Below are 27587 nucleotides of genomic sequence, written 5' to 3' on the forward strand. Positions count from 1 at the left end.
TGTTCACAGCGCTGGGGAGGAATAAAAAGAGTAAAAAAAATATCCAAAATTGACAAGATTGGAGCAAGGAAATACAAATCCTCCCTCTCTCACCACACAAAGCCATGCTCTGGTGTAATTAAACAACCACATAATCCTAATTTTGAGTGCCCAGCAGTTTTCTGGGGAGTCAGAGCCAGAAGTCTGTTGTAAGGGGGATTTATGGTGTTATTGTAAAGGTAAATAAAAAGGTAAAATGACATTTTAGACCCTCTGAGGGTCTCCAAAATGCTTCCCAGTTTAGAGGTGGGCATTGACACCTCTGCAAATGCAGGGAAGGGTGAAAAAAGGGGAAATCAGGGGTTATCAAAAAAGAGGAAAACAGGGATTATCAATTGCAAATACATGTATTGTATTATATATATATATATATATTTAGTATATATATATTTATATATTATTTAACACACATTATTTTATAGAAATGTTATTTATAGACATTTATAGACATAGTAGGTATAAAAATGAAATATATAAATAGATATAAATAATAGATATGAATATTTTATACATACTTTATATACATATGTAATGAATATGACATTACATAACACATAATATTGTATCTATAATATTATATATTAAAATATTGTGGGTTTTTTGCATATTATAGATACATATTTCATATTATATTGTATTTAATACCTCTATTATTTTATATATCGCTTATCCATGGCATCCCTTACCTTGTGGAAGTTCCCATTGCCACTGAAGTTGAACTCACACTGCATCATGTCAAAAAAAATGGGAATTGTTGCTTTCCTCAGCTCAGGCTCTGGCACCAGTGTCACCTCCAGGATTGGCCCCACCATGGCCGGGATAAATCTGATTTTGTGGGGACCTGGAAGAAATTTCAAGTCAAATACAGCCAGTGGCAGAATTTGGATTTCCCAATGTTTAAAACATTTTTCACACAGCAAACACCCTGCTCACAGTGTGGGGTTTATGTGGATGTCACTAAAGGGAGAATTAACTCCAGAATTCAGGAATAGCCCAAAGAAATGATTGTGAATTGTAAATCCCAAAAAAAGGGGCTCTCAAAAATCCCACTCATCCTTTACACGGCAGAAAATCCTTTGGAGGGGAGCTAAGAAATTATCTCAGCAGCTGATGTGAGGAAAAAATCAGCTTTTCTGAGTTATTCACAGAAAAAAAGAGGTTTTTGTGTGCTGAAACATCTGAACTCTAAGTGCATTTCCCCACTTTAAACAGCTTTTGTAAGGAAATAAAGGAATAAAAAGCTGGAATAAAGAGAATTCTTCAGCTGGGACTCACCCAGGTTGTACCACATATCCCTGATTTTGAAGCCGATTTCTTTCCTCATGTCCCCATACCTAGAAAAAAAATAAAAATATTGAAAGGAAGAGATGAGAGAGGCCCAAACTCTGGAATGATCCTTGGAAAATTGGTGAAGGGCAAAGCCTCAAATGGCCCTGGCTCACTCTGGAGATTGCTGAGAGCAGAATTTCCTGGGAATTCAGATTTCCTGAACTCCTCCCCTGCAATCCCACCCCACTTTGGATTTTTGGTGGTTTTTTCCCCAAGCTTTAACTGCTGACATCGAGTCAATGAGAAAAGATTTCATTTTCAGGCTTCTTCAAGCCACTTCTGCAGGAAAAAAAAGGGGACAAATCCTAAGAAAAGTCTGTGGAGATGCTCAGAGATATCCAGGCAGCAGATTCTGAGGAAATGAAGAGGTAAAAGCTGCTCAGTGGCTAAAAATTGCTGGTTTGGGGCTATGAATGGCTCTGAAAAAAATAAATGAAAAGTAAAAGGTGGGGGACTAAAAAGGATTCCTCTGACCATAAAGGCTGAGGGATTGCAGAAGGGAATTTTGGGAATCATGACAACCTTTCCATTTTCCTTCCAGTGGACAGAATCCTGGCAAGGTGCTAAAAAAACTCAAGATCTGTCTGACCAAAATTAAAAAAACTCAAGATCTGTCTAACCAAAATTAAACCAGCCACGATTTCCAGCCCTGACACCTCGTCCTGGTCCCCCTTTACCACCCCCCTTAAATCAGCATTTCCTGGGGGTGTCTGGAACAGCCCAAATGGAGCTCCCTGACAGCAAAAAGGGGCTTGAAATGAAAAAAAAATTCAAAAAAAGCCTCACTTCTTGATGATTTTGGTGCGTTTGGCCTGGGAGAAGGTCTCCAGCTGGAGGGACTCGTGGGTGAGGAAGGCCACGGCCAAATGGAAATAGTTATTCCAGAGCTGGGGGAGAGAAAAGAGATTAAAATGGGAGGGTAGGAAGGGAAAGCAACAACAGGCACCAAAAAAAACCTGCCCAGCCCCAAATTCAGAGCCCCCTCCATGAGGAGGGGAACCACAGTGAGCTACAAGCTTAAAATCAAATTAAACCAGTAATTTAAACTGCAGGCAACTGGTTTAAAATCAGATTTATGCATCCACAGAGCCCCCAGCCACCCCAGATCCGCAGTGCAGGGGGGAAAGGTGGAGGAGAAAGTGGAGGGAGCTGCAGGCTGCTAAAAATGGGATTGTTCTGTCAGGTCTGGGATCCATAAGAAAATCCAGAAAAAACAAGAGAATCACCTGGAGCTCAAAACTAGCTGGGTCCAGGAAGAATCGGTTGAGGACGGAGGTGAATTGATTCACTGCCCGGAGGAAAACCCTGCAGAGAGATAAAAACATAAAAAAGGGAATTCTGTAACAAAATCAGCCCCAATGCAGCTCTGGGTTTGCAGCGCCTGTGTGTGAGCTCCCAAAAAATGCAGGAATTCCTCCAAATCTGGGAAAAAATCCCCAACATTGCATGAAGAAATCCAAGCCACAAGAGTGTGAAATAAACAGTTTAGTTTGGGGTGAAAATGTGGGATTTGGGGTTTTTGGAACAGAGGGTGGGAAGCCAAGGTGGAGGAATCAGGGAGTTGTCCTGTTCTTCCTCCTCTTCCTCTCCACACTCCATCTCCTGCTGGGACACAGGACTGGTTTAGGTGGCACCCAGGACTGGTTTAGGACAGTGTTCAGGACAGGTATGAGTTAACTGGTGTGCAATTGTAAATAAAAATACACTGTAGAAGGCGGTTGGGTCAGAGAAGCGGCAGAAAAAGGTCTGGGACCTCCTGACCTGGGGCAGTCAGGCCTTGGTGGCCTCTGCAGGCAGAGAGAGAACAGAGAGATAAAGAATAAACACCCTTGGGAACCCGAGCTTGCAGAATCCATCCTTCTTTTCTGTGTTTTTAGGAAGAAAAAACCAAAACTCACAGATTCTCAGGGTTGCTGTTCCCTGGGTTCTCCTCGGGGTTGCTGTTCCCAAGGCAATCAGGTTTTGGAGCTTCCCTTGCCCAAAGGTCTCAGGCCGGAGCCAGAGCAGCCAGGCTGAGTCCCCAGTCCGTGTTCCCAGGGTTGTTCATTCTCCATCCTCTCCCAGCTCTGTCCCAGCTCTGCAGGGCGTCTCCAGCAGAGCAGGACTGGGCGGGTCAGAGGGTCCCGGGCCCTTTGTACCATTCCCTGACCCAACCACGGCCACAAGGAACTTTTTATTGACAGAATCTCACCAATGCTCACTGCCTGTGTTAACCTGGCATTTCTGCTCTGAACCAATCCTTGTGACACAGCTCAACAGAAAATGGGGATGAGAACCAGAACAAGGAGGGCAGGACCACTCCCCAATTCCTCCATATACTAAAAATCCTAAATTCTCCATTCACACTCTGTGATAAACTAACTACTGCTTATTTTGAATTCTCCCAGCTTGTGATTCTTCACACACTGTGGGCATTCACTGCCGTGGCAGGGATCAGAGGCAGTGCCCTCCTGGGCTCTGTGTGAGGCTGCCTGAGCCCCTGGGACAGACCCCAGACCCCCTGTCCTGTCCCCAAACCCTCCAGGGTGGCCACAGGGATGTCCTGGACTCCAACAGATCTCAGGGAAAACCCCCTGGGGCTCAGCCTGTACCTGCTCTGCATCATGTTCATCCCCAGACCCTCTGTCCAGGCCAGGGGAGGGGTCCCAAAGCCCAAAGTGCCCCAAAGCCCTGGGGTGCCCCAGCCCAGTGAAGGGGTCCCAAAGCCCTGGGGTGCCCCCAGCCCAGGAGAGGGCACCCCAGACCCCCTGTCCGGTCTCCAAACCCTCCAGGGTGGCCACAGGGGTGTCCTGGACTCCAACAGATCTCAGGGAAACCCCCCTGGGGCTCAGCCTGTACCTGCTCTGCATCATGTTCATCCCCATCCAGTCTGCTGCGTACACGTTCTTCCCAATCAGGTCCTTGAACATGATGAAGGTCTCCATCAGGAAATCCTGGTGGGAAAGCAAAGCCCGGCAGGTTGGGATGGTGCTGTGGCCTCGTGGAATGCAAATCTTTGGGATTTCATTGATTAATGAGCAGGCTGATTGGTAATCAGCCCTGCCCATTGTGTGAGATGGAGCCAATAATGGAATTACTGCTGACATCTCATCCATCCCGGCAGGAAATGACTGCACAGAGCTTGGTCTGTTTTAATTAAATCTGTCTGTGCTGGTTTTGCATTAAGCTCTGCTGGAGGGAGTCCCCACGAGCTGGGCTGGAGAGCAGAACCAAAACTGCAGGGATTGTTCCCAAATCTGAGTGGTGGCAGTGCACCAGAATGATCTAAAAATGGATTTTCCCTCATTAATTAGTTAAATCTTTCCTGGTCCAGCTTAAGGACAGTTAAGGAGAGGCAGTGAATACAACAACAGAGATGTGATTTGGAATTGTTCTGTGTTATTTGCACAAACACCCTCCAAACAAGACTTCAAACTTGGGCAAAAAACCAAGGTTGAATTGCAGACTGAGGGAAAAAAAAAAAGAGGAAAATTAGAGATGAGCAAAAGAAAGGAATATCAGGAATATTGATCTCCTCCTCGTGGTCTCTGCAGGTACAAAAGCCACTCTGAGCTCTTAAATCAATTCTGTTCTCTGCAGCAGCACTTTAATATTCAAAAATGAGAGGGACACAGAGAAGGTCAAAGGAGGAGCCACCCCCTTGAAACGATCACCAGCAAAAAAAATCTGTTGAGCTGAACAGTTTGGGCTGAAGAATTGGCAAAGTATTGATGGGGAAATGGAGCCCTGGGTGCTGCCTCAGGAAAAATCCTTTTGGCATTATTAAATCAGAGCCTGAGGGAGCGCGCTGGGCTTGACACGGGCACCTTGAGGATGGGAATTAATTCCCAAAAGTGCTAAACCAGCCAGGGGTGGTGCCAAGCTGGGCTGGAAACAGCAGCACAAACAAACCCCAATGGTGAACAACAGAAATAAAAGCAGTTATTGCAGCAAAATAGAATTTTCTGTAGTGGTATCTCACCACTGCAAAGGGAGGTTTGCTGCGGTGGATTTAAAGGTGTATAAAAATCAGATTAGAAACTGGTATTTTCCATAACCATCCTGAAAATGTCCTCACTGGATGAACATTTCCAGAATTCCTGGATCTGCCTGATTTTGGCTTCCTTTCCTTTCCCTTCCCTTTCCTCTTCCCTTTCCTTTTCCCTTTCAATAAAACCAGTCCCAAACCCCCATGAAGTGTCAGTGGCCTGTAGGTGGCTGTGTTGCTCCACTCTGGTTCAGCTGCTGATTTCTGCAAGTGATTTTCTGTGAAATTCTCTTAATTCCAACTGCACAGGGAAAAAAAAATCACCTTGGCTCCCCAAAGTGAATTCCAAACCTTTTGGTACAGGGAAAACACAACTCCAGGCCCTTGCTCAGCTGGAATTTCAAGAAACAGCCACTTCCCAATTGCAAAATAAGGAATAAAGGCACAAAAAAGCTCCAGGAGTTCTCGTGTTGTGCACCAAAATTCAAACATTTATGAAACTTTAGAGGAGGGAAAGAATTAGAAAAAGAGAGCAGGGGCACAGAGTGAGAGCCAGACAAGGGGAAACGCTTTTCCTTTCTCATCTTCATTCCTTCTTTGGGTTCCTGACTCAAAACAAACTTTTTTTTTTTGTTGTTTTACCCACTAAAAATGTTTCTCCTCAATGTCACAAATGCTGCTCTGGGGCTCTGCTGAGTCACCAACCCCCCCCAATGCCCAGCCAAGGGTGAGAGGGAGAAATTCCCCAAAATTGAGGCACCAGGAGCTGCTGCTGAGGCTTTGATCAGCCCAAATTTCGGCAGAGAAATCGGGCTGAGCTCATCCCCCAGCCAGGCTGACTTACGATGATGTCCTGCCTGGTTTTGAAGGTGTTGATGTAATGGCTGTAATGGAAATCGTCCATCTGCCTGAGGATGGCTGTCATGCAGGCCACGAAAATCCCCTGCAAGGGCAAAAATACAAAATACTGAGTCATTTCCCTGGGTTAGGCACTGGAACCTCTAAATGTGACCTAATCAAATTATCACTGATCAGAATCCTCCTTATCTCTGTGCTGGCATCAACGTGAGGTTGTTTGAACCAGTCAGGAATTCCTAAAATTCAACCTTGAAATCTGGGTGTTGCTTTCTTTCTCCTGTGGATGGCAGGACAAACACACCCTCCAAACTCAGGGTTTTATGTGATATATATTGATCCACTCCATCAGTCCTTGAAGGTCTTTTCCAAGCTGACTCTGAATTTTAGATTTAGCAGGGCCCAGCTGCAATTCTCATGGGTGGCACTTTAGAGTGACCCCAGACTCATCAAAAATCAGATAAATCCTGGATTTCCCATCCTCCTGTACATGGAATCCAGGGTGAATTAAAACCCCCCGGCTGCCTGCAGCCCCTCGGGGCTCAGAAATGCCCCTGGGGGGGTCTCACCCCTCAGAATTTCATTTTGTTGAGCCCCGAAATGCAGCAGAGCTCCTGTGACAGGCGCTGCAGTGAGGCAGGACCCTGTGCACAGGGAGGAAATGAAATCACCCCCAGTGACTCAGCTCGGAGTGCAGAGGGATAAACGGGATCCTGACCCTTGGAAAAACACCCGGGGTCAGCTCTGGGCAGCACAGAGGGGCTGCAGGGAGCCGAGAGAGGAGCTCAGCAGGCTCTGCTGCCCTCTGAGAGCTCCCAGGGGAGGGAACCCCACGGTTAAAGGGGCTGGGGAGGCAGGGAAAGGCTCCCAAGGGAATGAATCCCACTGTTAAAGGTGATGGGGAAAGAGGAAAGGCTCCCAAAGGAATGAATCTCATTGTTAAAGGTGATGGGGAAAGAGGAAAAGGCTCCCAAGGGAATGAATCTCATTGTTAAAGGGGCTGGGGAAAGAGGAAAAGGCTCCCAAGGGAATGAATCTCATTGTAAAGGGGCTGGGGAAAGAGGAAAAGGCTCCCAAGGGAATGAATCCCACTGTTAAAGGGGCTGGGGAAAGAGGAAAAGGCTCCCAAGGGAATGAATCTCATTGTTAAAGGTGATGGGGAAAGAGGAAAAGGCTCCCAAGGGAATGAATCTCATTGTAAAGGGGCTGGGGAAAGAGGAAAAGGCTCCCAAGGGAATGAATCCCACTGTTAAAGGTGTTGGGAAAGGAGGAAAGGCTCCCAAAGGAATGAATCCCACTGTTAAAGGTGATGGGGAGGCAGGAGGGGCTCCCAAGGGAATGAATCTCATTGTAAAGGGGCTGGGGAGGCAGGAAAAAGCTCCCAAAGGAAGGAATCCCACTGTTAAAGGGGCTGGGGAGAGAGGAAAGGGCTCCCAGGGGAGTGAACCCCATGGTTAAAGGTGATGGAGACTGAGGGGAAGGGGAAGGGGAAGGGGAAGGGGAAGGGGAAGGGGAAGGGGAAGGGGAAGGGGAAGGGGAAGGGGAAGGGGAAGGGGAAGGGGAAGGGGAAGGGGAAGGGGAAGGGGAAGGGGAAGGGGAAGGGGAGGGAAGGGAAGGGAAGGGAAGGGAAGGGAAGGGCAGCAGGGCTCTCACGATGTGCGGGGACTGGCGGCTCATCCCGATCACGGTGCGGTTGACGCGGCGCAGCAGCCGCTCCATCATCAGCTGGATGTGCAGAGCGGTGGCACCCTGGGGACAGCAGCAGGGGACATTGGGGACCTTCCTTGGGCACAGCCTGCCAGGGGCAGCGCCCCGCGTGGGAGGGCTGCCCTAGCACGGCTGAAGTGCCATCAGAGGAAGCAGAAAAAGAAGATTTAAGTGGAGGAGAGATCGATTCAAGCACTCTGGGATTCCCTGGGTGGAGAATTCCCTTAATGGCCCTGTCCCAACCTCAGCAGCTCATCCTGGGGCTGTGATTTGTTTTCTCTGAACAGCTCAAACCCCTCTGCTCACAGGCACCCAGAACAGCTCCCATGGCCAGAGGGGAAGTGCATTTTTCTGGCTGAACTGTTCCTGTGTCCCCATCCCATAACAGAGAGAACGAGCAGCCTCCTCCTTTTTATCCCATGTAAAAAACTCCTTTTTCCTGCTCCAAATTACTGAGCAAGCCACCAAAGCGGCTGGGATGACATTTGGGTCCCCAGAAAAGGAAATAAATGCTTCTAGCAGTGATAACAACTAATTCAACCCATCCTGGCTCCTCTTCAGACAGAGCCACTACAAAGAGCTGCACAGAGAGGCACCACAATTGTTATAAATGTCACAATCCTGACTCATTACAGCGTAAATTGAGGATGTTTCTTTACTTTAACTCCTCAGAAGGGGAACTGAGCTGAGCTGGCAGCCCCGAGAGCTCGTGCTCACCACATCTTTGCGGTCCAGGACCTCCAGGACGCTGCTGAGGAGCTGCGAGCTGGCCTCGTGGTCGGGCTTGCTGGAGTTGTCATCCAGCTGCCCACTCAGCTGATCCACGAGCAGGGGCAGGAGGGCGTCCCTGCACTCTGCAAAGGGACACAGGGACACAGCAGGGCCTCAGTGGGACCTGGGTGGGGGCTCCTGGCAGGGGTGTCCCACTCCTGATCCCACCTGGGGCACCAGAACCTGCCCAAAGCCACTGGAGTTCCCTCCAGCAGAGTGGGGAGGGTCATAAAGGATCTGGAATTTGAATTGTGGAACCCCAGAAGGGTTGGGAGGGACCAAAAAGGGAGAGACCTTAAATCCCACCCGTGCCATGGCAGGGACAGCTCCCACTGCCCCAGGGTGCCCCAGCCTGGCCTCGGGCACTGCAGGGATCCAGGGGCAGCCACAGCTCTGGGAATCCCATTCCAGCCCCTCCCCACCCTCCCAGCCAGGAATTCCTTCCCTAAATCCCACCCAACCCCGCCCTTTCATCAACGAGCACACTCAGCCTCTCCCTGCTCCTGAATCACCACCCCGGGTCAGGCTCCCACATTTTGGGCACGGAACAGTAAAAAAAAATCTCTTCCAGTCCTTCCACGGCAAGGAACGTTTCTGGAGATGGATTTCGTGGTGCTCTGCCCCTGGTGACTGCCAGGGGATCTCGTCTGGGAGGGTTTGTGGCCCTGGCAGCACCCAGAGCCCCCGGGGCGCTCACCTGCCTGCCTGAACAGGTCGCTCTCCACGATCTTGGTCAGGCAGTTCAGCTTCTGCCGCACCAGCTGGTTCTCAGGGATGCTCTGGATGAACTTGGTGAAGAGGACACTGAGGAGAGGGGACAGGGGTCAGAATTCCCACAGGGACACTGAGAGAGGGGACAGGGGTCAGAATTCCCACATGGACACTGAGAGGGGACAGGGGTCAGAATTTCCACCCAGCATCAGCCCACCCATCCCACAGGGGTCAGAATTCCCACATGGACACTGAGGAGAGGGGACAGGGGTCAGAATTCCCACCCAGACACTGTGGGAGAGAGGGCAGGGGTCAGAATTCCCACAGGGACACTGTGGGAGAGGGCAGGGGGTCAGAATTCCCACATGGACACTGTGGGGAGGGGACAGGGGTCAGAATTCCCACATGGACACTGGCAGAGGGGACAGGGGTCAGAATTCCCACCCAGCCAGCCCACCCATCCCACAGGGGTTCAGAATTCCCACCCATCCCACAGGGGCTCAGAATTCCCACCCATCCCACAGGGGCTCAGAATTCCCACCCATCCCACAGGGCTCAGAATTCCCACCCATCCCACATGGACACTGCTGTACCCCTCCAGTGCCAGCACGGGGTGATCCCACGGCTGTCACCCCCACGGAAATTCGGGAAGGCTCCTTCTGAACCCACCCAGCAGCTCCTGGTGAAGCCTGGAACACTCAGCAGCAGCAAAGGCTCCTCCTCCCTCCTCCCCTTCCCTCAGAGTGATGACTCAACCCCAGATCCCCCCAAATTAAATTCCACGGGCGTTTGCTGCCTGTCTGCTGCTTCCCAGCAAATCTCTTGTGTCAGGACAGGGAGGCAGGGCCGGGCACAGCTCTGAGCAAAGCTCTGAGCACCCAAAGCAGGAGCCCACAGGGCTGAGAATTTCCTGGATGGACAAAGCTCTTGGTTTCCCAGCCTTTGCCACGTTTTTCAGGAGTGCTGGGAACTTCCAACACTTCACTGCCCTCGGATTTTGCTTTTCAGTAAAACCTCGAGGTGCCTGTAAGGATCCCACAATCCTGGAATGGTTGGGGTGGGAAGGGACCCTAAAATCCCCCAGCTCCACCCCTGCCAGGGGCAGGGACACCTCCCGCTACCCCAGGTGGCTCCAAGCCCTGTCCAGCCTGGCCTTGGGCACTCCCAGAATGAAAAACTGGGATGCACAGAATCCTCTGAACTCCACTTTAATCCTTTAAATCCTTCCTCGGGTCCTGCACCATCAGATCATGACCAGAGTGGCTGTTTCCAGCCAAAATTCATCAAACCAGCTGAAGTTTAGAGGGTTTAGAGGACAAACAAACACAATTCAGTTACCTGAGCTCAACGGGGTCAAACACCAGCTTGACATCATTTATGATGCTTGGCAAATACTTCAGAGCTGCCCCCTGAAAGGAGAAAAAAACAAAAACCCAAAGACATGAAAAACACGTGGGAAATTCAGGTTTTGTCAGGAGCAAATACAGGGACAACTACAGAGAACAGGTTTAAAATCAAATTCATGCATCCACAGAGCCTCCAGAGCTGCAGTGCAGAGTGGGGGAGAAGGGATTCATGGGCAGTTCTCTCATTCCTTTGTCCAGTTGATCTAATTAATTTATTTTTTTTTTTGCTTTTCCCTGGAAATGCTGCTCACCTTGATCTTGACAGCCTCCTCCAGGGGCCTGTCCATGAGGACGTTGAAGGAGAGGAAGAGCTGGCGAATTCCATCGTTGAATTCATTCCCATCCTCGCTCTGCCCATAAACACTGCGAGAACAGGGAGAGCCAGGAGTTCATCCTGTGCAACAACAGCTCCTTCTACAAAGACTTTGGGGGGGAAAAATGGATATTTTGCAGCCCTTTCCTGCTGGAATCTGTTATAGGGGGAAAAACTGCACTTTTCAGGCAGTGCTGCAGCAAATTCTGCTTGGGTTCTGGGGGTTAAACTGGAAAAAAATAAAATATCCAGAGTGGACATGAAAAAAGGGTTTCAAATCCTCTGAATCTATGAGAAGATGTTTTGAAGCTGCAATTAAACCACTGTCGTTGGTTTTTCCTCAACTGGAGAATGTCACCCCCCACCTCACCTAATGATTTATGTGCCTGTGTATTTATTTCTTAAAGGTTCTGAAAATGAGGAGGAAATTCCATGTTTTACTTTATAAAGACAAATACCGGGTTCCTTTTCAGCTCTACCACGTGCTGCTTGTTGCACGTTAGGGAGGAATTAAAAGCTTTTTCTCTCTTTTAATCTGATATTTTCATTTTTGCTCAACTCATTTGCTCCAGCCACAGCCAAAGGACAGGAAGATCTTCTTAACCAGTCAGTGACAGAGATTTGGTGCCCTTCAGTGGAATTTTCTGGAATTCCAGAGGAGAAGCAGGATGGGAGGGCTGGACCCACCTCAGGTACAGCACCCGTGACTGCACGATGAACCTGAACAGGTATTTCAGGGCTTTCAGGGCTGCAAAGAGCAGCTCTGTCTTGCTGGAGTCCTCAGCGTTCCCCACGTAGCAGTTCAGGACTTTGGTGAGCTTCCTTTGGAAATAAAACAACAAAAAGTTGAAATAAAACAAATCATTAAATAAAATAAAACCGAGTTCCTGTGCAAGCCCGGTTTCCTCATCCCAGAGAGGAACTGCAGCCCCACAGACACCACAGGGCTCCTCCTCACTGCCCATTTCCCCCTGAAATCTTGGGCTGAAAGTGCCACCCCCTCCTGCTCTGCGGTTCCTTTGCCCTGAAAGGACCTGTCCAGGAAGATAAAAACCCATTCCCCGTGTGGGAATTCCCAGGTGTGGAGCAGCAGGAGGAAAGGAAATCCCACGGAGGCAGTGATGGTGTGGCAGGGACATTCCAGGAGAGGAGGATTCAAATTCTGATTTCCTTTAGGGTGACAGCCAGGAATTCACGTGGATCAGTAAAAATTAAGAGGAGTAAAAATTAAAAAAAAAATAGAGAGGAAAAGCAGTTTGGCTTCTGGCTTTGCCCTCAGTTTTGACTTTTCACTTCTGCTGCCACAGGGGTGATGACCTTTGGCTGAGGGGGGCTTGGTCAAGGGGCTGGAGAGCCAAGGCCCACGACAGAGATTTTTATTTTTCCGTCTGTTTTGACAGGAAAAAAAAATAAATCTCACAACAGAAACTTTTTAGAGGGCAAAAAGAGCAACGAGAATGATTCCTTCTCTCCTGAACGCAGAGAAGGGACAGAACTCTGCTCTCTGCTGCCTTTATCACATTAACATCATTAAAAGTGACCTCATCAGAGGAGCTGATGTCACCCCAGCCCCGCAGGGACCCTGCTGGGGACCCCAGGGTGTGGCACTCACACGTAGGCCAGGGTGGCACTGAAGTGTTTGTAAATGTACGTCTCCAGCACGGCGTTGAAGTGCTGGAACTTGATGTCTCCAATCAGAGAAATGATAAATACCTGCCAAAAAAAATTCCAGAAGGAAGCAGATGCACAGAGCTGCGCAGTGACTGGAGTACAACAGCCTCAAATTCCATTTATTTTGCTGGGTTATAATTTTTGTTTCACAGCATTAATGCTACAGGGAGCCTTATCCATCTTCTAACAGTCTAAATACTAAATAAATACTAAATACTAAATAAATACTAAATACTAAATACTAAATACTAAATACTAAATACTAAATACTAAATACTAAATACTAAATACTAAATACTAAATACTAAATACTAAATACTAAATACTAAATACTAAATACTAAATACTAAATACTAAATACTAAATCCTGTGTGTGTGCAATTTATCACTCTTTTCACTGTGACTACTGATGTGTATTTCAGTCCTGGCTCCTGAAAAAAATCCTTTTAGAAGTGTTTCAATATAATTTATTTCTACAGCAAAGTACCAATTGAATTATTGCTTATAATAATTGCTTATTGGAATTAGCAATTCCAGTTGCTAATTGGAATCACCAGGAATTGCTGATTGGAATCACCAGGAACAGACTGGAAATGTGGCTGAAAACAAACTCTGAACTCGGAGGAGATTCACTCACCAGGGCATCAAAGACCAGGAAATCGTAGGTTTCATTTTCTGACATTTCCATCATGATGTTGAAAAGGGCATCGAGGGTGTCTGGCAAAAACTGGAGGGGAAAAGGAGCAGTGAAAAGGTGGGGAAAGGCAGCAGCTCCTGGCACCCTGCATCCCTCCCCTCCCACCCAGCTGAAATGGAAAATCTACACTCATAATCTACAATTTAGTTTAGATTAAAATCTCTACAATCTCTACAATTAAAATTTCTACAATCTCAATCTACACCAGAATTTAGTTACTTTTTTCCCTGCTGTGAGATAGGATTAGGAGAAAAAAGCAAAGCAGGCTCCAACTTAAAAGGTATAAAGATAGGTTTATTAATAAACACTAAAAGAAATGAATAAAAAATCAATTCTTTATCAAACTCTCACACCTGTCTGTGAGAAAATATCCAAAAAGGGATCCCAGCCCTGTGTGATTGCCATGATCAGCTCTGGGGGAAGGAAGATCTTTTTTTCCTCTTTTTTTCCTCTTTTTTTCCAGGAGCACATTCATTCCTGGGACCCCTCTCTGCAGGCAAAATTCCTCCTAAATCCCTCAGCAGACCCATTTCTGTGGGAATTCCCCCCATTTCAGGCCCACTCTCCACAGTGCGAGGTCTCTGGGCTGTCTCTGCTCCCCAGATTCACAGCAAGTCCCTCCTCATTCCCAAAGGAGTTGAAAATTCCAAGTCAGGCTTGGGATATATCTCTTATTTTGTGAGGATAAAGGGGAAAATAAAATCACCACCCTGTCCCTGATACCTGTAATATTTAATTTCTGTAATTCTGGTGAATTTGGAGCGAGAGTGAGGCTCAGGTTGTCAGAGCAGCCATAAATAAAATCACCACCCTGTCCCTGATGCCTGTAATATTTAATTTCTGTAATTCTGGTGAATTTGGAGCGAGAGTGAGGCTCAGGTTCTCAGAGCACCTTGCCCATCCCTGGGAGTGTCCAAGGCCAGGCTGGAGCCAGCTGGGACAGCAGGAGCTGTCAGGGGGTGCCAAAAGTTCATTTCCAGCTCCATCCCAAGCCAAATTTTCCCTTTTTTGATGACTCTCCCACCTCTCAGCACCCAGAGCTGCCCTCCCCACCCAGCCAGACCCAACACCAGGAGGAGACAGCAAAGTTTGTGCCCAGAGAGGCTCCAATCCCCGGGGTACCTTCACGATCTCCCCTCCTTCCACCTCCATCAGCTTCCTCAGGTTGTGGGCGATGCTGTGGGCGTGGGAGCGCCAGTTCAGCAAACCCAGCAGGTCGACTGCGAAGGACAGCAGGCAGCAATCAGCAAACCACAGTCACAGCAAGTTTTTAGGTTTTATTTTTAGTATTTAGTTTTTATTTTTAGTCAGTGCACAAGGAAAAGTCACCCTGAGGTGCAGAACGGTGCCTTGAGGTGCTCCTTGTGTCTTGGCACAGCAGCAAAGCTCTGCTAAAAATGGAAACCCGGCTGATAACGCACTTGGAGGCTTTGCAGGGGGTTTTATGGACTCAAGAGCATCTCAAGGCAGGAATTTTATTATTAAGGCTTCATTAATTAAGGTTTAGCCCAGGAGTCTTCCAGAGGTGCTGGAGGTCTCCCATCATTTCCCAGCACGGGCTGGAGTCACTCACACCTCACTCCTCATCCTGATCCCCCTGGCAGAGTTAATGCACATCCCCACCCTGGAGAGCTCAGGCCTCACTGCTGCCCTCTTCACAGGTAGTGGGTGATTATTATTTATTAATATTCATTTATAATTTAATAATCATTATTTATTATTAATAATATAGTAGGTAATTATAGTAGATAATTATTATTTAATAATATATAGGGTAATTTAATAATTATTTAGTATTTAAGGTAGTTAAGCCTAAATATTAAAAATCCTGGCCAAACACAGACACTGCCACTGACAGGTGACATTTCCACACGTGCCAAAAAACTTTTGGGGTTTAACACTGGCAGGCTGCACCGAATATTTGTGTGAAAGGGTTTTTGGGAGCTTGTTCTGGGGACAGGGCTGACACCAGCAGCACAACGAGAGCTGGGGCTCTCTGCCCACACAGAAAAAACCTTCCTGAAGGGAATCTCTGCATTTCAGAGCCCCAGCACAGGCCCTGTCACTGCTCACCACGCTCAAATGACCACGCTGAGATTTGGGAGTTGTGAGAGAAATCAGGGCAGAGAAAAAGTCCCCTTTGTTTATTACCTGCTCTTAAATACTGTTTGAAAGGTGACCACAGATTGGAGAGTGGAATCCCCACCTCTCAACCACGCTGGTCAAAAGGGCTGTCACAACCTCTCCTCTCCTTGGAGAAGAATGTGAAAACAATGGGAATATTTATAAAACACGATCTCCTTTTTTATATCAGAGCGTGAGAAGGTGAAAAACTTCTATTTTAATATGAACACTCAGAAAACCAGGAGATCTCGTGGCCCTACCGTTCTGGGTGAGCTTGGTGGAGCAGATGACAGTGGCGATCTGGAAGCTGTCCTTGGTGCTGTCCTTGCCCAGGGCGTGCAGGTTTTTCCCCGAGGGTGAATCCTTCTCCTCCACCTCTGTCTTGGTGCAAGGAAGGGTCAAATAACTCCTGGCATCTTCCATTTTCTTGTTGTCACCCTAGCAAGAGAGAAAGGTCACGGCCCACAGCGACAGCCAGAATGGGTTTGAAAAGCTTTTTCATCTCTTATTGAGTTTTTAATTTCAGGGATGAGCCGCCCATGCTGCAGATGAGCTGAGCTATTTGCAAAGCCACAGAGTTTGGGAGGATTTCTCGTCTCCCCACATTCATTTTGGAGCTTTTTACTGCTTGGACAATCAGCCAGGAGGGAATTTTGATGGGTTAAACATGCTGGAAATGCCCCGGGTACCTTGTACACGATCAGGTTGTGTTTGCCATCCTGCAGCGTGGTCCCGTCCGCGTTCATCAGCTTCACAAAGCCCACGCCAAAGGCCCTCTCTGACCTGTCCCTGGCTGCAGAGAGGAGAGAAATCTGCATCAGCAACGGCCTCAGCACCAAACTGCAGCCCTGCAACCCCGGCAGTGCCCAAACTGCAGCCCTGCAACCTCAGCAGCAGCTTTGTTATACAGGGAGCACAGGGATCCTACAGCGAGCACAGGGATCCTACAGGGAGCACGGGGATCCTACAGGGAGCACGGGGATCCTACAGGGAGCACGGGGATCCTACAGGGAGCACGGGGATCCTACAGGGAGCACGGGGATCCTACAGGGAGCACGGGGATCCCACAGGGAGCACAGGGATCCCACAGGGAGCACAGAGATCCTACAGGGAGCACGGGGATCCTACAGGGATCTCAGCCATCCCACAGCTGCCCCTCCTGCACTCACACTCCTGCGAGGAGCGGTGGCGGAAGGTGAACCTCAGGTGGCAGCGGCTGACCTCCTCGATGGCGATGGCCACCTGCAGGGTGACACACGGCGTGAGCACACGGCGTGAGCACAGGGCGTGAGCACAGGGTGTGAGCACAGGGTGAGCACAGGGTGTGAGCACAGGGTGTGAGCACAGAGTGTGAGCACAGTGTGAGCACAGGGTGTGAGCACGGGGTGTGAGCACAGGGTGTGAGCACAGGGTGTGAGCACAGGGTGTGAGCACAGAGTGTGAGCACAGAGTGTGAGCACGGGGTGTGAGCACGGGGTGTGAGCACAGGGTGTGAGCACAGAGTTGTGAGCACGGGGTGTGAGCACGGGGTGTGAGCACGGGGTGTGAGCACGGGGTGTGAGCACGGGGTGTGAGCACAGAGTGTGAGCACGGGGTGTGAGCACAGGGTGTGAGCACAGGGTGTGAGCACAGGGTGAGCACACGGCGTGAGCACAGAGTGTGAGCACAGAGTGTGAGCACACGGGGGGAGCACAGGGTGAGCACAGGGTGAGCACACGGCAGGAGCACACGGGATGAGCACACGCGGTGAGCACACCTCGATTTCCCCAGCACACCCCGGTGCTGAGGCAGTGCTGGTTTCACCCCAGCCCTGCTCTGCACGGTGAGGGACAGGGCCCTACCTTGACGGTCTCGTACCAGCAGGGCTGCTTGACCTGGTAATAAACCACGGACTTGTACTCGGAGACGCCCTCGCAGCCAGCCCCGGGGTGGATGGCTTTCTTCAGACAAAACACAGGGATTGGGGGGAAAAAAGGTAAATGTGGAGTTGTTGCAGTGCTTCCCAAATTGGGAAGGAGTTTGAGTTTCATCCTTGAACTTTTAAGGAAGAAAATCCAGAAACTTTCAGTGCTCCTCTCACCATGATTTGCCCAGTGCCAGGACAAAGGCACTGTTGGACCCTTGAGCTGTTCCTCAAGCAATGTGGATATTTTTAATATATTAAATATATATATTGCTATTTTAATATATTACTACTGCTATTTTTAATATTACTATTGGGCAGCTTGCCAAAAATCCCTCCTTGGTCATTGAATACTTGAGAGAGAGCACAGAGATCCTCAGGGCTTAACAGGTGCAAGGGACCTCCCTGCACTGTGCAGGGCTTTTACTCTTTTATTTTGTATAGTTTGGTATTTTCTTCTTTAATTAAAACCGTTTTGCTTTCTCCAAACCCCTCCAATCAGCCTGGCTAATTATTCTGAATCCATTTTTGTGAGGCTGCTGGCTGGTGGGGATAGAACCCCTCTGGCTTTAGGCAGAGCTGCATCACAGAGTATTGTGGGTGGGTAAATCTCCAGAGGGGTAATTTAATAATTATTCCAATTAAAACCTACCTCCTGCAGGTTCCCGTCCTCGTCGTGCACAGACATGGTGACCTCGACGTTTTTGGGGGTTTTTTTCTTGCCTTTGTCGAACTCCCCCTGGATCAGGGTGACGTAGATGTCGTTCCGGACGTCACCTGCAGTGCCCAGGCTTTACTGAGCTGGGTTCTCATCCCCAGGCTCACATTTAACACCCTTGGGTGCCTCGTTATCCTCATTTTCCTCTTAGCCGTTAATTAACAACGCCCACCGTCACACCGTCCCCATCTCCGTCTCAAATTACACAAAATCTTCTAAAAAAACCAATTTTCCTTTCTACAAACCTCTGTCCCTCTGTCCTTTTGTGGGGTTTTTTTTGTTGTTTTGTTGTTGTTGTTGCTTTTTTTAATTTAATGAGCTCTCCAGTGTTAAATCCACTCCAAATTTAACCCTTGAATTGAATTTAATGGGTGGGGGTCAAAGCCATATACAAAAAAATCCCTTTTTTGACTAAAGAGGCATTTTCTTCCCAAAGCTCCATAGACTTTAATTATGCCACAAGAAAGGAAACTCATGTGTTCAACTTCTTGTGCCCAAAAGTAATAAAAATAACCTGGAAATCTGAAAAAAAATAAAAGGTTTTCAGATTTTTTTTTTCTTTTCAAATAGATCTTTTTGTGACAGAAATTGTAGAATTTCAGGTGGATTTTGACTCCACGGAATGCAGAAGCACACGGCACCTACCAGGAAGGATGATCTCAGGGAAGCCCATTTTTCGAGCCACCGCAGTGGATCTGTCCACAAGGTGGGAAAAATCCTTCTGAACCTGAGCCAGATCCCCGGGGAGCAGCTTCAGGGAGACCCAGAGACCTGAGAAAAGGGAGAAAACAAAAAGGTGGGCTGAAAACAAAAAGGTACAAATGAGTGAAATTTATGCCTGTGCTTCCAAAAAATCTGTTTTCATGAAAACTCCATGTCCCATCTGGTTCTCTCTTGCCCAGCTCTCCATGTCCCCTAATCTGAGTGAGACTTTGCTGGGCAAGAAGATTCTGTGAAGTAAACCCCAAACTTTCAGAGATAAATCTCGAGTGCCTTTGAGCCAAGGAAGACCAGAAAAATCCAGAATAATTTGATTAAACCTCAACGGCACTTGGGACGCACAGCCACGTCCATTTTATAAACAAAACGCTTTGATTTTAAAGGTGTTAAAAAATATTGACCTTAAGGACGTGACTAGCAAGTGAGGAGCTGTTCCCATGCAGGTTTTGCCTGGTTTTATCTGGATTTTAGCTCCGTGTGTGACAGGTGACAAAGGGACAAAGGGACAACCATGGCCAAGAGCCCACACTGGGCTTGGGGAAGGGATTAAATCCCATTAAACCTCGATTTCTAGACTTTCCAGGGAGCTGGGGTTGTTTATCCAGGAGAAAAGGAGGCTCAGGGGTGACCTCATCACTCTCACAGCTCCCTGAAATGTGGCTGTGCTCAGGTGGGGCTGGGCTCTTTCTCCAGGCAGCACTGACAGGAGGAGAGGACACAGCCTCGAGGGAAATTTAGGTTGGATATCAGGACGAAGTTTTTTATAGAAATGGTGATAAAGAACTGGAATTGTCTGCCCAGAGAGGTGGTGGAGTCACCATCCCTGGATGAGTTTAAACAAAGTCTGGACGTGGCACTCATGGTTCAGGTGAGGTGTTGGGTTGGACTCGATGACCTTGGAGGTCTCTTCCAACCTGAGATTCTGTGAATTCTGTGATTCTGTGAATTCTGTGAATTCTGTGAATTCTGTGAATTCTGTGAATCTGTGAATTCTGTGAATCCTGTGAATCCTGTGAATTCTGTGTATTCTGTGAATTCTGTGATTCTGTGATTCTGTGATTCTGTGATTCTGTGATTCTGTGATTCTGTGATTCTGTGAATTCTGTGATTCTGTGATTCTGTGATTCTGTGATTCTGTGAATCCTGTGAATCCTGTGAATCCTGTGATTCAGTGATTCTGTGAATCCTGTGAATTCTGTGATTCTGTGATTCTGCACCTTGGCCCTTGTGGTTGACCTCCTTGGCGGCGATGACCTTGTTGAAGACGGCGGTGAGGGGCTCGTTCTCGCCGATGCCGTGCGAGGCCATCAGGGGGGACATGATGAGCTGGCGCTGCCTGATGTAGGTCTCCATGGCAATCCTGGGCAGGAGGGCCACAAAAACGGGTCAGGGACTGGGGCAGGCTGGTGATTTCCAGATAAATGTGGGTTTTTTTAAAGGATTCCGTGAGGTTTTCATTCCCTCGCCTGCATAAAATCCATTTAAACCTTCACACCAGGAAACGCAGCTCAGTTTATCCCTCTGGCCTAAGGGAAGTCACACTGACCTCAGGATTTAAGCCCTGACTTCAGGTTTGCCTCAGAGCTGTCCCCATGCAGATTAACTGTTGGTAAACTAATGGGAATTAACATAAATTAATGAAAATTAACATAAATTAATGACTGCTGCGACAACACCTAAGTGATGAACCCATCCCCAGTCACTAACAAGATTATTGAGGTTTGGATCTTGACCCTGATTTCACTCCTGTAGCCACAGCATCAATAATGAGGGAGAAACGAGTTCCCCACAGGCTGCCCATCCTCAACTCGGCCTCTTTAGAGCAGAAGAAAAATGGGGAAAAAAACCCAAACCAACAAAAGAAAAAACAAATCAAACAAACAACCAAAAAACCCACCAACGCAACCCAAATTAAAAAACAAATAAACAAACCAAAATGCCTAAACAAATAAAAAAATAAGTAATCAAAGCCATTAATTTAAAAAAAAACCAAACAACAAAAAAGTAGCAGACTACCATTATTCTGGAAAGGGAAAGCCCTGAAAGGGCAGGGGAACAAACCCAAATCTCCCCTGAAAATACTCTGTACTAACAAATGGCTGCAGGCAATGCTTTGCTGTATTTAGGGCTGTAAAAACACGGCTGGGGCTACCCAAACAAGCTCCATTTTTATTCCCTGACATGCCAGAAAAAGCCAGCAAGCAGAGCAGGCAGAACAAACACGAGTCTAACTCCCAGTGCAGAAATGCAGAACTCACCAGGGCTGGAATCTCTCCCCAGACAGGGAGAAATCCCTTCCTCGGGACTGACCCTGACGAGGAAATGTGGGGAGGGAGGGGCAGCACAGGGGGTCCCACACCGCAGTGACAAAGAGCTGTGTCTGTGCTCAGTCTCTCTGAAAACCCTCACAACCCCCCAAACACTTTGGGAGTCACGTTCCCCACATCCCCATTTTGCTCCGTGCTCCTCTTCCTCACCCAAAACATCCAGGCTGTGACAGAGCCATGAAAACCAAGGGGAACAGGGGGGGGTGACAGGACCCTCTCCCTGCTCTCAGCTGATCTGCCCTGGAGCCCCTGGGGCTGTGCCAGGCTCCCCTGCCCTCCCCAGGGCAGCTCTGCAGCCCGGTACTCACTGCTGGAAGGGGATGAAGTGCTGCTTCTCCTCGTCGTCCACCCTGCCGTGGATGATGTCCGTGATGTCCATCACTGCAACGACACCAGGGCATCGTCAGAGCTGCCAGCAGCCCCCTCTCAGAGTGGAATAAAAACCAAACCAGGCGTTATTTGGGGCCAGTGACACTCCAAACTCTGTCCCAGCAGACTCCAAGGGAGCCTCCACCAGCTGAGTCTCTCTTTTATCACACCCAGAGCTGAGAAATTCAGAGTTTGATGCATCCTCGTGGGGCTCATCCCACGCTGGCCTCACCTAAGATTGTATCAGGTCACGCTTGGAAGGAGAATTTTCCTTTTGGTTCTGTCCATTGCTGCAGCTCCCAGCTGCCAGCCCCGTGTCCCTGTCCCCTTGTCACAGCCCAGAGCATCCCTCAGGCTGCCCTGGATGGTCCAGGGTCCTGGCAGGGGGGTCTGGGACCCTGGCACACAGCTCAGGACTGCCCTGGAGGGTCCAGAGCCCTGGCAGGGGGGTCTGGGACCCTGGCACAGAGCCCAGGGCTGCCCTGGAGGGTCCAGGACCCTGGCAGGGGGCTCTGGGACCCTGGCACAGAGCCCAAAGTGACGCTGTCCTTGCCCTCAGTCCATGGGAGAAGCTGCCAACCTTGTATGAGGAATTACAAGCCTCAAGAGTTTGATATAAATAGTATTTAGTTTATCACAGCGTGCAAATGTGGAATTTGGGGGTTTTAGAATGGAGTAAAGATGGAGGGATCAGGGTGTGGCCCTGTCCTTCGTCCTTCTTGTCCTTGTCCTCCATCTTCTGCTGTGGTGGGACACAGGGGGTTGGTTTAGGATAGGAGTGACATGTTTAATATAAGTAATATGTATTGGTAATTAATTGTAAATAAAAAATACGTGGTGGACAATGGTTGGGTCAGGGAAAAGGTACAAAAGGTCCAAACCCTCCTGACTGGGGGAGTCACCTCACGCCTTGTGCAACAAGGACCTTGGCAGGGCACTGAGAGAACTGAGAGAGAAGAAATAATAAATAACTTTAACAACTTTGAGAAACCTGAGGTGGCGAACTCTGACTTTTTCCTCTGCTTCTGGTGTGGGCTTTCAAGGAAAAAAGATCCTTAACCAAAATGTCAATAAAGACCCTTAACCAATATATCAGAAAAGATCCTTAACCAAAATGTCAATAAAGACCCTTAACCAATATATCAGAAAAGACCCTTAACCAAAATGTCAAAAAAGACCCTTAACTAATAGGTCAGAAAAGACCCTTAACTAACATGTAAAAAAAAACCCTTAACAGATCAAAAAAACCCCTTACCCAACAAATCAAAAAAGACTCTTAACCAATATATCAGAAAAGACCCTTAACCAACAGATCAAAAAAGACCCTTAACTAACCTATCAAAAAATACCCTTACCAGCATATCAAAAAAGACCCTTAACCAACAAATCAAAACAGACCCTTAACTAAAGTATCAAAAAAACCCCTTAACCAACAAATCAAAACAGACCCTTAACTAAAGTATCAAAAAAACCCCTTAACCAACAGATGAAAGCAGACCCCTCCCCAGCACCCCGAGGTGCCCGGTGCCCACCTGCCACGCCGAAGGGCCGCCGCAGCCCCCCCGTGTGCTTCTTGCCCTCCTTCAGCTCCATGTGCCCCACCCGCACGATCTGGCACACCAGGCTGATCCTGGGCCGGATCAGGTCAGAGCTGCTCAAGTCCTGAAATTAAAAAAATAAATTTAAAAAAAGAGAGTTTGAATCGATGTTAAAATCGAATTCGAAGGGCGTGTTAAAATGTTAGAACGTCAAAATCAATGAGAGTTAAATGTTAAAATCGATCAAAGAGTTAAAATCTGTCAATGAGTTAAAATCTGTCAGTGTCCTTTGTGAGTGGAAAAGAAGACAGAAGGAAGAAAGGAAAAGGGGTAAAGGGGGGGACAAGGGGGAAAAGGGGGAAAAGGGGGAAAAGGGGGAAAAGGGGGAAAAGGGGGAAAAGGGGGAAAAGGGGGAAAAGGGAGAAAAGGGAGAAAAGGGAGAAAAGGGGGAAAAGGAAAAAAGGAAAAAAGGAAAAAAGGAAAAAAGGAAAAAAGGAAAAAAGGAAAAAAAGGAAAAAAAGGAAAAAAGGAAAAAAGGAAAAAAGGAAAAAAAGGAAAAAAGGAAAAAAGGAAAAAAGGAAAAAAGGAGGTTTTGTTGGGTTATACACAGGTAAAAATTGTGGCCTTCTGGATCTGGAGGGAAACCACAAGAGGATGGAAACATTTACAGTGCCAGGACACAGGGAATGGCTTCCCACTGCCAGGGACAGGTGGGACACTGGGCAGAAATCCTCCCCTGTGAGGCTGGGGAGGGACTGGGATGGAATTCCCAGCTTTGCTGTGGCTGCCCCTGGATCCCTGGCAGTGCCCAGGGCCAGGCTGGAGCCCCCTGGGGCAGCGGGAGCTGTCCCTGCCATGGCAGGGGTGGCACTGATGGGATTTAAATCCCTCCCAACCCATTCTGGGATTCTCTGAACTTACAGTAAACACTGCCTGGAGGTTGTTCAGCTTCTCAATCTCTTTAGGCATCCCATTGCTGCCCCAACGAACCAGGTAATTTTCACTGCAAAGAAAGGGAGAAAAAAGTAAATTTAAATGAGTCAACGCCTGACATCTCCATTTCCTGGCAAAAGCCCAAAAGCATTTTGATCCCTCAGGGATATTTGACCAATCTTTTATCCCAAAAGTGACTCATTTACTGCAGGCAGGATGGGGTGAGCCCTGGGCAGTTCCCACTGCAGGGCCACAGCTGATAAGGGCAGAGATGGACACAGAGCTCCTGACACGGAGCTGCCTCCCTGATAAAGCTCCTCACACCCTCCCCCCCCTCCAGATGTGAACTGGCACTGCCTGGACAGCAAACACCATTTAAATCCATGATTTACTGGGAAACAATTCATAAAATGCTTAACCAAGGCTTGCAGCCACAGCAGGGAAAATTAATAATAATAAAAAGACAGTGTGGGATCAGAGAAATACCCAGCTTTAAAAGGGACAGAGCCTGGGCTTCCTATCTCTCCAAAATTCATCCCCAATTAATTGGAATTAATTTTCCCCCACTGGGGAATTGGAATCATCTGCTGGACTCCCTTTCCACCCCCCTGGCCCCTGCAGAATGATCACCCTGACGACTGAACTGCTGCAGAATCTCAAAAAAAAGCCCCACCTGATGAATTTGGAGAGGTCGGGGTCGTAGAGGCTCATCAGCAGCTCTGCATCCTCCCCAATGTTGCACACAAAGTTCTTGAGGTTCACATAGAGGCTGTAGGTGTGGGTGGAGTTGAATATTGGCTGCCCCCGGAGGTCCAAACTCTGCTGCAGGGATTGCAAAAAAATTCACAATTCTATCAAATTTTCTATGTCTGCTACAAATGAACCCAGGAGAATTCAGCTCTGCTGCAGGGACTGCAAAAAAATTCGCAATTCCATCAAATTTTCTATCTTCACTACAAACAAACCCAGAGAATTCAGCTCTGCTGCCAAAGGAGAGCAGCATAAAAGGAATATAAAGAACACAGAAAATATAAAGAACAGTGAGTGAGGAGGGCACAGCAGGGACACCAGGGGTACCTTCTCCTCCTGGATCCTCTCATCAATCCTCTTGGATGCCGTCTCATGGGCCTTGAAGAGGGAGATGGTGCTGGTCTCATCGGGGTCCAGGATGTTCCCGTTGTCATCTCGGACAACCAGGTCCAGACCCAGGATCCTGGACAGCCCCAGGAGGCAAAAAAATCCAAATTTCAGAATGTGGGAGCAGCAATGATCAAATCACAGCCCCGGGCTGGCAGTGCTGAGCATCCCACCCCTGGGAATAACCTCACCCCTGGGAATAAACCAACTTCACTCACTGCTGGTTTTCCTGCCTCCAAAAACTTCTCTCTCCCATTTTCTCATTAAAGGGAGGAGGAATTTTCCAGGTAACTCAGTCCTAAGATGACATCTCCCCTATTCCTGTTTAAATGGCTTTGTTTCCCCCAAGCTCACAGACTGCAGATGATTGTTATTCTTTGCCAAAAGCTTCTTCTTAATTCACTTTTTTGGACCCGAATCTCAGCCGACAGGCAGATAAATGAGTCCTGGAGGCTGCAAACCTCGGGGGGCTGCAGTGCCTGTGGGATTCTGCCCCTCACTGCTGCCAGGGCAGAGAATTTCCCCACCAGCATCCAAACCCAGGCACAAACTCTGCTCCAAGGCCAGGAGCGGTGCAGGATTAAGAGAGGAGAACTCCTGCAGGCCACGGGGACTCAAAGCTGCCTTTTCACCCTTTCCAAGGAAAAATTTAAACCTAATTCAGTGCCTGGGTTTGGATTCAGAGCCTCCCCCGTGCTCCAGGTACAGTTTGGAGCTCACCTGTTCCCGTAGTCGATCTTGGCAGTGACTTTCTTCTTGAGCTCGGCCAGCTCATCCTTGGGCAGGGTCCCGGACAGGATTTGGGATCTCCACTCTATCAGGCTGTAGGTGAGCTGCTGCACGTGCCTGAACTGCGTGGTTTTGTTGTTCTGAGGCACAAAAAAAAGAAAAAAAGGGGCAATTTTAATCCAGGAAAACCTGGGAATCTTAGCTCAGCAACCCTTGTGAAAAGTGTGGAGCTGCAGAATCACATCAGTTTTATTTAACTAAAAAAAAAAACCCTGGCACTTTGTGACAGCACAAGATCAGAGCCATGCAGGAAATTCTGCATGCCAAGGTTGAAGTGCCTTTAAGATCTTTGAGTGCCTTTGAGGGCTTCACTTTTCCCTGGACATTATTTCAGAAAAACCTCACCCACTAAAAATAAACCCCCGGTGCTTTCCAGCCCTTCCAGGCTGCTCTGATGGAGGCTTTTTATAAGAGAAATTTTATAATCTGCAGGGAAATGATGTTAAAAGGATCACAGCTGAAGGAGGACACTGAACCAGACATCAAAACCTGCCTGGTGAGGAGGCCCCTCCTGCCACTCCTTCTGTTATCACCTCTAATTAATGAAAATTCCCTGCCCTTTGCTGCTTCCACTCCCACAAAACCAGTCCCATTCCTGCCCCTCCCAGCTCCAAGGCTGGAATTAAACATGGATATCTGGTAATCCACCCTCTGTTTGTGGCAGTGAGTGCTCAGATGAGTAAATAAACTTTTAAAAGTGTCAGGGGAGAGATTTAAACCATTACAAAAGGGAGCTCAGGGTTCACTCTCACTCTGCTGCCACCGTGGGGCAGCTCCTGGGAGGATTCTGACTCTTTCCAAAGGGAAGAGAATCCACAAAAATCCACGGATTTGGAGTTCCTGGCACAGTGATGAGCTCATTCAGCTCCAGAGGAAAAATCCAAGCCCAATTCAGTGCCTGATTTTGCATTGGGAGCCTTCCCTGGGCTTTGAGATTCTAAATTTCACATTTCCCCCACAGCCACTGGTGCTCACTGGGGTCTGGCTGGGCTGTTCATGGTGAATTACAAACCCCCCCTGCTCCCACACAGCACAAAAAGAACTTAATTGCAATTAATTCCCCGTTTTCATCTCTGCAATGAACAGGAATAAGGTAAATTACTCATATTTCCCTCAGATTTAAATCCACCCCTTGGTTTGGGTGAACACCGAGGGGCTGCTTGAGTTTTTAGCTCTGTAGAAAGGATATTTGAGATATATTTAATAAACAAAAAGCAGCTTCTTGCATAAAAAAGCTTGCAAAGAAAAGGGAATTTGTGTCATTTTCAAAGCAGACCTCAGTTTGACCTGAGTTATCTCCACAGCTAATTCCTGTTAACGAAACCAATTAAAGACTCTCCCCATTTTTGTATTTATTTTGCAGCGGTGATAAAGCCACTGCTGCAGTGAAACCCACAGAAATTAAAGAAGTGAAATTAAATGCTGCCAAGATAAAAAATCCCCTCATGTTTCCTTTTTCTCCTCAAATGCCTCCTTCCTCCTTTAGCATTTTTTTAAAAAATCTTTTAATACATACTGCAGGGAAAACAAAATAAACTCAAGCCCATTTTAAACCACAATGTT

At 48.0% G+C, this 27587-nt stretch overlaps 1 protein-coding gene across 1 annotated transcript in view; it reads right to left on the reverse strand.

Annotated features, from left to right (window-relative positions):
- The window catches only part of DOCK5 (dedicator of cytokinesis 5), a 65412-nt gene that overhangs the window by 19404 nt on the left and 18421 nt on the right, over positions 1–27587 (reverse strand). Inside the window, exons 6-33 of the mRNA XM_063420147.1 lie at positions 25956–26104; positions 25176–25311; positions 24772–24929; positions 24087–24168; positions 23160–23289; positions 21567–21639; positions 20149–20291; positions 18857–18982; positions 18146–18270; positions 17432–17530; positions 16760–16832; positions 16280–16383; positions 15851–16028; positions 14589–14686; positions 13407–13496; positions 12711–12811; positions 11786–11920; positions 11037–11148; positions 10718–10788; positions 9366–9472; positions 8615–8751; positions 7844–7939; positions 6180–6278; positions 4207–4301; positions 2595–2673; positions 2155–2255; positions 1315–1373; positions 726–880 (exon numbers count right to left, since the gene is read on the reverse strand). Of these exons, the coding sequence (XP_063276217.1) occupies positions 726–880; positions 1315–1373; positions 2155–2255; positions 2595–2673; positions 4207–4301; positions 6180–6278; positions 7844–7939; positions 8615–8751; positions 9366–9472; positions 10718–10788; positions 11037–11148; positions 11786–11920; positions 12711–12811; positions 13407–13496; positions 14589–14686; positions 15851–16028; positions 16280–16383; positions 16760–16832; positions 17432–17530; positions 18146–18270; positions 18857–18982; positions 20149–20291; positions 21567–21639; positions 23160–23289; positions 24087–24168; positions 24772–24929; positions 25176–25311; positions 25956–26104 (3111 nt within the window). The remainder of the gene's footprint in view (positions 1–725; positions 881–1314; positions 1374–2154; positions 2256–2594; positions 2674–4206; positions 4302–6179; positions 6279–7843; positions 7940–8614; positions 8752–9365; positions 9473–10717; positions 10789–11036; positions 11149–11785; positions 11921–12710; positions 12812–13406; positions 13497–14588; positions 14687–15850; positions 16029–16279; positions 16384–16759; positions 16833–17431; positions 17531–18145; positions 18271–18856; positions 18983–20148; positions 20292–21566; positions 21640–23159; positions 23290–24086; positions 24169–24771; positions 24930–25175; positions 25312–25955; positions 26105–27587) is intronic.

The sequence above is a fragment of the Prinia subflava genome, chromosome 29, assembly GCF_021018805.1.
Source record: "Prinia subflava isolate CZ2003 ecotype Zambia chromosome 29, Cam_Psub_1.2, whole genome shotgun sequence".
NCBI lineage: Eukaryota > Metazoa > Chordata > Aves > Passeriformes > Cisticolidae > Prinia > Prinia subflava.